The 9,682-nt window shown below is 44.1% G+C and overlaps 1 protein-coding gene and 1 long non-coding RNA gene across 2 annotated transcripts; one reads left to right on the top strand and one right to left on the bottom strand.

The window, feature by feature from the left end:
- Positions 1-3,542: 3,542 nt before the first annotated feature.
- Positions 3,543-3,691, bottom strand: LOC128412867 (uncharacterized). Its single transcript, XR_008330174.1, has 2 exons — positions 3,658-3,691; positions 3,543-3,617 (listed from the first exon to the last, which is right to left on the bottom strand). It is a non-coding gene; the product is annotated as an uncharacterized LOC128412867 (long non-coding RNA).
- A 73-nt stretch (positions 3,692-3,764) lies between these two features.
- LOC128412329 (tigger transposable element-derived protein 1-like) lies at positions 3,765-7,638 on the top strand. The gene is made up of 3 exons (XM_053385236.1): positions 3,765-3,961; positions 4,129-4,937; positions 7,546-7,638. Exons 2-3 carry the CDS (start codon positions 4,155-4,157, stop codon positions 7,636-7,638), a joined length of 876 nt encoding a protein of 291 aa, XP_053241211.1. The 5' UTR covers positions 3,765-3,961; positions 4,129-4,154.
- The last annotated feature ends 2,044 nt before the right edge of the window (positions 7,639-9,682 follow it).

Below are 9,682 nucleotides of genomic sequence, written 5' to 3'. Positions count from 1 at the left end.
GCACCATTGAATAATGGTTCCATTCTTCTCACAATGCCTGCATTTGCATTAATCATTTCTATAGCATCTTTCAATGTACCTAGTGGACTGTTTCAGACCTAACACCAAACTTGACTGGGTTTTCAAAGATCTTTGGGCTCACATCCTTCCTATTCTCCTCCTTGTGTGTAGCAATTCCTTTCCTGTTTTGGGACAAACCATAGTATGGTTTGTGTTCACCTGCAAACCAGGACTGGAAACCTGCTTTCTAATTTTGGTTTGCAAGGTGACTGTTTGCAAGGTACTCTTACTCTGGAATATATGCACAGAGCCAGGGGTGCCAACTTGAATAAAATATTGGGAGGGGAGGAAAGCCCGTCCCCACATAATCAATCACATGATACGGTGCATGAACTCAATTTAATTGGCAATGCCCATTGGGGGGCGGCCCTCTCAAATATTCCTCGGCCCCTAGGAGTTGGCAACTATGCACAGGTTTCCTCAGCTGGGAAGCTTCCCTTGTTCATTTCAACGGGGAGAGGCAAAGTTCACAAAACAGCAGAGGGAGAAACAGAAAATGAAAGGTGTACAATGACAATGTTGTTAAATTGGAACTGGAAAACTCTAGCTTCCCTGCTACTCCTTCTCTGCTATACAAGTATAATGGCATTTCTGCTTAATGCTAAGCTTCAGCACATGTTAATTATTTCAGATAGGCTTTGAATTTATATTTACTGCTGTTAAGTGATCCAGTAAACAACAGATGCAGTGTGTCCAGACATTTGAAAATGCTATCAAAACTGTACATGAAGATCTTATTGGAACAGAACTTATGGTCTGTCTCTAATTTTGAAACAAGGCAAAACAAAAACATTTCAGATAATTAAATGTTCTTAATTGCCTAGGTCTGTTTCTGAGATTGAGATGGGAGAAAGGCTGTGAAATATAACACAGGCAAATGATAGGGGTGTGCACCAAGATTCAACTTGTACTGGTAGCTTTTCACATCTACTTGTGTAAAAAGGGGAAGGGTTTGTGACAATTTGAAGGTACAGGAGCTCATTCACAGTGGATGAAGCCTGTCAAAGTGTAAGGAGATGCATCTATGAGATTTTGTACAGGGTATCACTAAAGTTTGTTTGTTTGTTTTGAAAAGTTCTATTTTATTTTCTGCCGGAGCTGGATGCAATTTACAGGCAGAGCCACACCTTCTAAAAGTACAAAGCCTGGCAAATTGCAGAATGAGAGTTAATTTTTTCTTGTTGAAGGGCAGACTTTTTTTGGGGGGGTTTACAATAGGAATCATACGGGTTCCAGATATGGTGGTGAAAAAAGAGCATAGATCCCAGGCATGAACAAGGTGGGTAATATGTCACACTCATCGCAAGCAAGAAGCCAAGGGCCATTGGCATGGAGTGAAATTCTGCTTACTACCACAAATCTTGGGGGTACAGATTACTTGGGGGAAAAGAGAGATCATAATGGACTTTCATAGCATAAGAGGTTGTGGTGGGGGGAAACCCATGGATCACCAGGAAAGACTAAGGTGGGGGAAATGTCACACACATGCACATATCAGCGAGGGCCCTGCTATTCCAAGGGTGGTGGTTGTTCTGCTCCCCACAATGGATTTTGGAGGATACAGCCTATTCTCTCTCTCTGTTGATATGCAATGGAGTGATGGTGTGAGGAAAACACCCTAGATCCACATGAAAAGCAAATATCCCTCCCCTGGCTCATTGTTTTTGGAGTGCCATGGGAAACAATTCACTGTGATTAGAATCTAAACATGTCTGCCAAAATGAAAGATCCTCCCTCTTCAGTATCCCTCCCCTACCCAAGCAGTGGAACGCGGGTGGCGCTGTGGTCTAAACCACTGAGCCTCTTGGGCTTACTGATCAGAAGGTCGGTGGTTCTAATCCCCACACGAGGTGAGCTCCCATTGCTCTGTCCCAGCTCCTGCCAACCTAGCAGTTCAAAAGCATGCCAGTACAAGTAGATAAATAGTTACTGCTGTGGTGGGAAGGTAAACGGCATTTCCGTGTGCTTTGGTTTCTGTCACGGTGTTCCATTGCACCAGAAGCAGTTTAGTCATGTTGGCCACCTGACCTGGAAAGCTGTCTGTGGACAAACACCGGCTCCTTCTGAAGGAATGGGTTTCCCAAAACCCAAAATTGACTGTGCAGGCAGTTTTAAACTGCACCAAAATCCCTATTTTTCCTTAGCTAAAATCCATTAACTTGAACTCTGAGTCAATGTATAAAGAAAAAAACTGGCTGTGCTCGAAGCTCTCTCCCTTATGGCGGCAATGAGTGACCTTGCCAAGTTCCAGTAGAGCAGGGATGATGCGTCTGTTCCTTATCTTATGTGCTGACCACAAAAGACGCACAGACCCAATCTGGGAACAACGCCAAAAGCGTGTTCTTGGAGATGACACCTCTTCCTCCAAGATAAGAGTAGGAAGAGGAAGATCCTTTTATGGTCAGAAGTACAGGAAGGAATTCTCTTTTATGGTTAAGAGTACCAGAGCAAGAACATATGTGATGTCAACCTGTGTACATAGGCTGACGTGGTTGGATTTATATGGGAAGGAGGGAGAGGGTGCCTGGAGGATATATATACTGCATGAAACTTGTCATTTCTTTGGACTTGCTGTGGACTTGATCACGCAAGTGCCTTCTGCTATCTGGAGAGCAGAATAAACTCTTTCTTCGAATCAACGTTGGTGTCATTTGACTTCCTTCCTCCTGGCCCGGAGCAACGCAGACCCAATAGGTGAACTCCAATAAGGCTACACTTCGGCCTGAAAGCGAGATGAGCGCCGCAACCCCATAGTCACCTTTGACTGGACTTAACCATCCAGGAGTCCTTTACCCTTTTTTTACCCTATCCAAGCTCAGGGTGTTTCCCTTGTCAACAGTGTTTTTGTTTTAATTATTACAGTGGTGCCCCGCAAGACGAACGCCTCGCAAGACGGAAAACTCGCTAGACGAAAGAGTTTTCCGTTTTTGAGTTGCTTCGCAAGACGAATTTCCCTATGGGCTTGCTTCGCAAGACGAAAACGTCTTGCGACTTTGTTTCCTTTGTCTTAAAACCGTTAAAACCAAGGGTGCTTTGCTTGAACAGCTGCAGTTGCGACTTGACTTCGAGGAGCAACTGTTAGCACGTGGTTTGGTAGCCTTTTTTCAGACTTTGCTCATTTTTGAAGCTTTTCCAAAACTTTTCCAGAACTTCTTTTGCATCTATTTGGTAAGTTAAACTTTTAAAACTTTTTGGGGGGGTTTTGGATTTTGGGTTGGGGTGTTTGGGATTCAAGGACTTGGTGTTGGGGGTTTTTTTGCAAGAATCTGGGAGCTTGTGGGGGGTTTTTTGAATTTTTTTGATTTTTTTGTGACCATTGGACCATGTTTTTTTAAAAAAAGAATTCTGAGTTTGAATTTCTGTGTGCTGGGTGGCTGGGGGAACAGTTGGGGAGGTTTCTGCAGGAATCTGGGAGCTTGTGGGTTTTTTTTAACTTTTATGATTTTCTGTGACCATTGGGCCATGTTGTTGTTTTTTGAAAATTTTTCTGAGTTTGAATTTCTGTGTGCTGGGCGGCTGGGGGAACAGTTGGGGAGGTTTCTGCAGGAATCTGGGAGCTTGTGGTGTTTTTTTTTAATTTCTATGATTTTCTGTGACCATTGGGCCATGTTGTTTTTTTTGAATTTTTTTTCTGGGTTTGAATTTCTGTGTGCTGGTTGGCTGAGGGAACAGTTGGGGAGGGGTTTGCAGCAGTTGGGGAGGGGCTGGGGGAGCAGTTGGGGAGGGGTTTGCAATTTCTGCGTGGTGGGTGGGTGGGTGGCTGGGGGAACAGTTGAGGTTTTTGAAGACTTTGGTGATTTTTGAAGCTTTTCCAAAACTTATTTTGCAGCCATTTGAGGTTTCTGAAGACTTCGGTGATTGTTTGTTGAAGCTTTTCCAGAACTGCTTTTGCATCCATTTGGTAAGTTAAACTTTTAAAACTTTTTTGGGGGGTTTTGGATTTTGGGTTGGGGTGTTTGGGATTCAAGGACTTGGTTCTGGGTTTTAATTTCTGTGTGGTGGGTGGCTGGGTGCTTTTGAATTTTTTGGATTTGAAGCACATCACTGATTTTTGTGTGTGTGTGTGAGTTTACGAAGGTAGGAGCTGTGCTGCCATGGGACCCAAGAAGACTGCTGCTGCAGAGGCCGGCGAGAGGAAGAAGGAGAAGGTGACGCTGGAAATGAAGAAGGAGATCATCCGGAAGCACGACGGCGGAATGCGTGTGATGGACCTCACCAGGGAGTACGGGAGGAACCCATCAACCATCGGGACCATCCTGAAGATGAGGGAGAAGATCATGGCGACTGATGCAGCCAAGGGAGTCACCAGGATCGTGAAGAACCGCCCAGCTGTTCTGGAGGAGGTCGAGAAGTTGCTGCTCATCTGGTTAGAAGAGAAGCAGCGTGCAGGGGACACAGTGACTGAGGCCGTCATTTGTAAGAAGGCCAAGGCCTTGCACGCAGACCTCGTCCGGGAACAGCCAGGAACCTCAGGCGAGCCAGAAGTCTTCAAGGCAAGCAGAGGTTGGTTTGACCGGTTCAAGACAAGATCTGGAATCCACAGCATGGTCAGGCATGGAGAGGCTGCCAGTACTGATGTTCCTGTGGCTGAAGACTTTGCAGCGGAGTTCCTGGAGGTTGTGAAGACGGAGGGCTACGTTCCACAGCAGGTCTTCAACTGCGACGAGACCGGGCTGTTTTGGAAGAGGATGCCCAAAAGGACTTTCATCACTCAGGAGGAGGCCAAGTTGCCTGGCCACAAGCCCATGAAGGACCGTCTGACCCTGCTCTTCTGTGCCAACGCAAGCGGTGACCTGAAGATCAAGCCCCTGCTGGTGTACCACTCGGAGAACCCACAGGCCTTCAAGAGACACAAGAACGACAAGGAGCAGCTGAGTGTCATGTGGCGATCCAACAGTAAGGCTTGGGTCACATGTGTGCTGTTTGTGGACTGGGTCAATCTTGCTTTGGGCCCTGGTGTCAAACAGTACCTGCTGGACAACGACCTGCCGCTGAAGGCTTTGCTTCTGATGGACAATGCTCCAGCTCATCCTAAAGGCCTTGAGGTGGACTTGTTGGAGGAGTTCAGCTTCATCAACATCATGTTCCTGCCGCCTAACACCACGCCACTGCTCCAGCCGATGGATCAGCAGGTCATCGCCAATTTCAAAAACTCTACACCAAGGAGCTTTTCAGGCGATGCTTCGAGGTGACTGACTGCACCACCATCACTCTGCGGGAATTCTGGAAGGACCACTTCAACATCGTCCCCTGCTTGAAGATGATCACCACGGCCTGGAACGGGGTCAGCCAGAGAAATTTGAATTGCGCTTGGCGCAGCCTGTGGCCGGACTGTGTGGCACCAAGTGACTCTGATGCACCAGAGTCAACAGTGGTGCAGGACATTGTTGCCTTGGGGAGGACCATGGGCCTGGAGGTCACAGAGGAGGACGTATGCAAGCTGGTGGAGGAGCACGAGCACGAGCTGACCACCCAGGAGCTGGTCGAACTGCAGGCAGAGGCTGCGCAGGAGCGGGCCTCGCTGGAAGAGGAGGAAGCAACTGAGGAACGGCTGTCCTCCGAAAAACTGAGGAACATTTGCCATAAGTGGAAGGAGGTGCAGGCTTTTGCAGAGCAGCACCACCCTGACAAGAACAAGGCACATGACCTTGGGAACACTTATGATACGACGGTCATGTCGCCTTTCAGGGAGGTGCTGAAAAGGTGGATGAAGCAGCAGACTATGGACAGGTTCTTGAGCAAGAAGCAAAGAGTGGAAGAGGAGCCTTCTTCGAGTGGTCCCCCAGAGTCTTAGAAAATGTACTGTACACTTTGTTGATTTTTAAATGTTTTTCTGTCATGTTTATAAACTTAATTTATTTTTCCTTCAATTTTTGAACTGCTCTTTACAGTATGTGTGACTTTAAAGAGCAGTTAATAAACTCTTGTTGTACCAAATTTGGCTTTGTTTGGACTTTTTTTGACCATAGGAACGCATTAATTGATTTTCAATGCATTCCTATGGGATTTCGTGCTTCGCAAGACGAAAAATTCGCTAGACGAAAAAACTCGCAGAATGAATTAATTTTGTCTTGCGAGGCACCACTGTATTTGTTATAAAAATATGCCTGCTTCACACACTAATATAAAATGCTAAGGTGGTGTACAACCATATATACAAATTCAATAAAAAATAAGATCCATAAAGACAAGACAAACAAATGATAAAAAAGACAAGCAGGCAAAGCCGTGGTTGTTTTTAAAATGCTGCGTTTTGGGACACCCAAGTCCACAGAGTGACTCAAGACTTTAGAGAGACTCAGATCTGACTCAAGTCACCTTGTTAATGGTGCCTCGTGGGTGTTCCAGCTCCAATCAGGACCACTTTTGCTAGGATACAATAAGCTATGTTTAAACTGGTGTGCCAATGACATTAGACCTCACTGAGAGTACATCAAATCAGCAACATATTGCTAGAGGGGATGCAAAGAAAAATGGATACTAATACCTATGGAAAGCATTCATTTATACAAGAATGCTAGCATGGGAGTTTTGCACAGATCCCAGTCCAGCACTCACCTTTATGTCAATTGATTCTAGGTTACACTGCTGTCTCTTTCACAAAGAATCAGTGCTGTTTTTATAAGCATTGGTCTGCACAGAGGTGGCTGGGTTTTACAGCCCAAGTCTGGCTAGGTTTTATTGCAATACGTGCGTGCGTTTTGTCTCAATATCAGCTAACTCTAGTACAGCAGTTATGCCCAGTTTTTCAAACAGTATGATCAAAGAGTCCCCATTTTATAGGCAGTTTGGAAAGGTGCGCATCTTATAATTGTATTACTTTCAGTCAGATACTCAGATGGAATTCTCCTGCTTGTAATTCCTATGTTTTACATTCTGTGGGCATGAAATTCAGACCTGCCAATTTGCAGATCAATAGGACTAAGGTTACTCATTTTATAGGTAATTAACAAAAGGTACACTGACACAGGGTAACTGCTATGTCAACTAAATGCTTTCCCAATCTTTCAGTTTTGTGGAGTTCTCTCTTCCCCTTCTTTCTGACCTTTGCAATTGCTTTGCATTGGAGGCACTGTCTGGAACACAGTGTACACAGAACACTTTAAAGCCAAGTGTTTTGTGAATTGTACACTCTGCTGCAGAGTGTGTCTCCAGTGCAGAAACAGAGACTCCAATGGACAGCAACTGAAACAAACAAATGAATGGGATTTCACTTGTGTGTTTTTTCCATTCATTTTCACTTTTCCATTTGTTTTCATTGCAAAAAGAAAAATGGAATAAATGAAGCTCATTCGTTTCTTTTTAAATGCATATTTAAAATGACTGTGCATCCTAACTGTACTGCATTTGTGCCAAAATGAAGGTTCTGTCTGTGGTGTTAGGTCTATGACAGCCCATTCACACATGTAAGTGTTTGAAAAGCTTTAAAAGTGTCCTTTTAAACTGTTGAACCCTTTACACTCCACTCATTTTGTTTAACTATAGTTGTCCAACAGCATTTCTATATCACAGTGTGTCCACATCAAAACTGATGATATGTACACATCTGCAGTGAACTTTTTAGAATTTGTCTTCTAAACAATATGAGCTGTAGAATTTAAGAATCACCCATGGATTACAAGAACTTGGATAAGTCCTACTATTTTACCCTCCATATCTACACCCTAGTTAGAAATTGTGCATCATGTCTTCAGTTCTCAACAGGGAAAATGCAAGAACAGAGCAGAACATATTCAGAGTGCTCTGCACATGGATTAACATGTTGAGTCATGTGTGTGCAACTTAATGAAATATACATAAAGACAGGCTAGATCGGCCCAATATAGCAGAACGAGTGTCTCCACCTGCATCACTCAGCCGAGGCACTGAGGTCCTCCTCTGGGGGGTCTTCTGGTGGTTTCCTCACTGTGAGAAGTGAAGTTACAGGGAACCAGGCAGGGGGCCTTCTCGGTAGTGGCACCTGCCCTGTGGAACGCCCTCCCACCAGATGTCAAGGAAATAAACAACTATCTGACTTTTAGAAGACACCTGAAGGCAGCCCTGTTTAGAGAAGTTTTGATGTTTTATTGTGTTTTTAATATTCTGTTGGGAGCCGCCCAGATGGGTTGAGTATAAATAATAAAATTATTATTATTATTATTATTATTTTATTATTATTATTAGTAGTAGTAGTAGTAGTATGTGTTATTTAAGAAGAGCCTGCTGAACCAGCCCAATAGTCCATCTACATATTTCAGCATCCTGTTCTCACTGTGGCCAAGCAGATGCCTGCGGGAAGCCTATATGTTAGATATGTGTGCAACAACATTCTGCCACCGGGGAGTCTCAGTAACTCATATATTCATTATGCAATAAATATGCAATTTCAAAGATGCTGCCCAAAAGGCCCCAAAAGATGTGTGGGTGCCCCTGGCAATGAGATTGTTAGCAGAAGGCTATGTGCAAGCTGTACACCTCCAGTGTCCTCATGACTTCAGAGCTGATAGAGCATTTCTCAGTATGCAAGAGTATATCACTAGCCTCCGTGGATTTTTTCCTGGGGGGGGGGGGACACAGGAGTAGGCATACCCCTAAACATTTTGTGAATCTTTGTACTTTTGTCCATTTACTGTATTTATTTTTCCCAATTTGAACTATAAAATGGTGACTTTCTTGAGTCAAAATGAGAGCACCCCTAAACATTTTTTTAAGAAAAACAACAACACTGACTAGTCCCATAAAACCAATATGATCTAGATGGTGGTCATAGCCTTCCTGAGTTAAGATTTCCCAACTATTGTGGGCTTGAAAGTCCTGGCATGAGCTGTATTAGAGAATGTGGATGACATGGCTGTTATAAAGATCCCAGTTGCACCAACGCATAAGTTTAAACTTGCATTGTAAATGTTGTGTCAGTTAGATATCCTTATTACTTCTGCAGTGACTGATGTTTTGTAGCATGAACCTCTTGCTCTTTGCTATGCATTTTGACAGCCCAAATGGATCCCAAGTCACCACTTGCGTTTTCTTTTATCACGCTGTGTGCCACAGTGCTTGAAATGAGAACTGCTTGGCATGCCCATATAGAAGGCAATTATTTGATGAGAACTTTGGGATCGTGTATGTCACTTGCAGGGCTCTCTGTCCTTGTCTCTGTGAACAACAGGGGGACTTGTCATTCAGGAACTTCCCTCGTTTTTGTAGTATCGTTTGCATTTCTTAGTGCAGAAAGTATTGATCTGATGTGTAGAGATCTTTCCTATTCTGATTAGTTCAAGAGGGTTCTGGAAGCTTGTCTGTGTGGCGGAAGGTTTCTGATGTTTGGGTTATTCCTTCTGGGAAGCTGAGTACAGCTGGTTTAAACTGGTTTTGTTATCCTTTCTGTCAAGGTCATGCTAACTATAATAGTCAGGCCAGGAGGAGCCTGGATTTCGCTCACTTTCTCGTTCTATCTCTTTGTTCCAGCCATGGTGTTCTGTTCCGTATATAGTGTTAAGGTTTAGTCTTATTATAAGTTCTTGTAAGTTAGTTTATGATATGTCTGCTGCAACTGGATTTCTTATGGACCGTGCCAATCCTGAATATATTGGATTTGTGACCATTATGCTCATTTGCCTTCAGTCGCACTAAAGCTCTGCTGGAT

The sequence above is a fragment of the Podarcis raffonei genome, chromosome 4 (genome assembly GCF_027172205.1).
Source record: "Podarcis raffonei isolate rPodRaf1 chromosome 4, rPodRaf1.pri, whole genome shotgun sequence".
Classification (NCBI taxonomy): Eukaryota; Metazoa; Chordata; class Lepidosauria; order Squamata; family Lacertidae; genus Podarcis; species Podarcis raffonei.
This window is presented reverse-complemented; position numbering and strand designations above follow the sequence as displayed.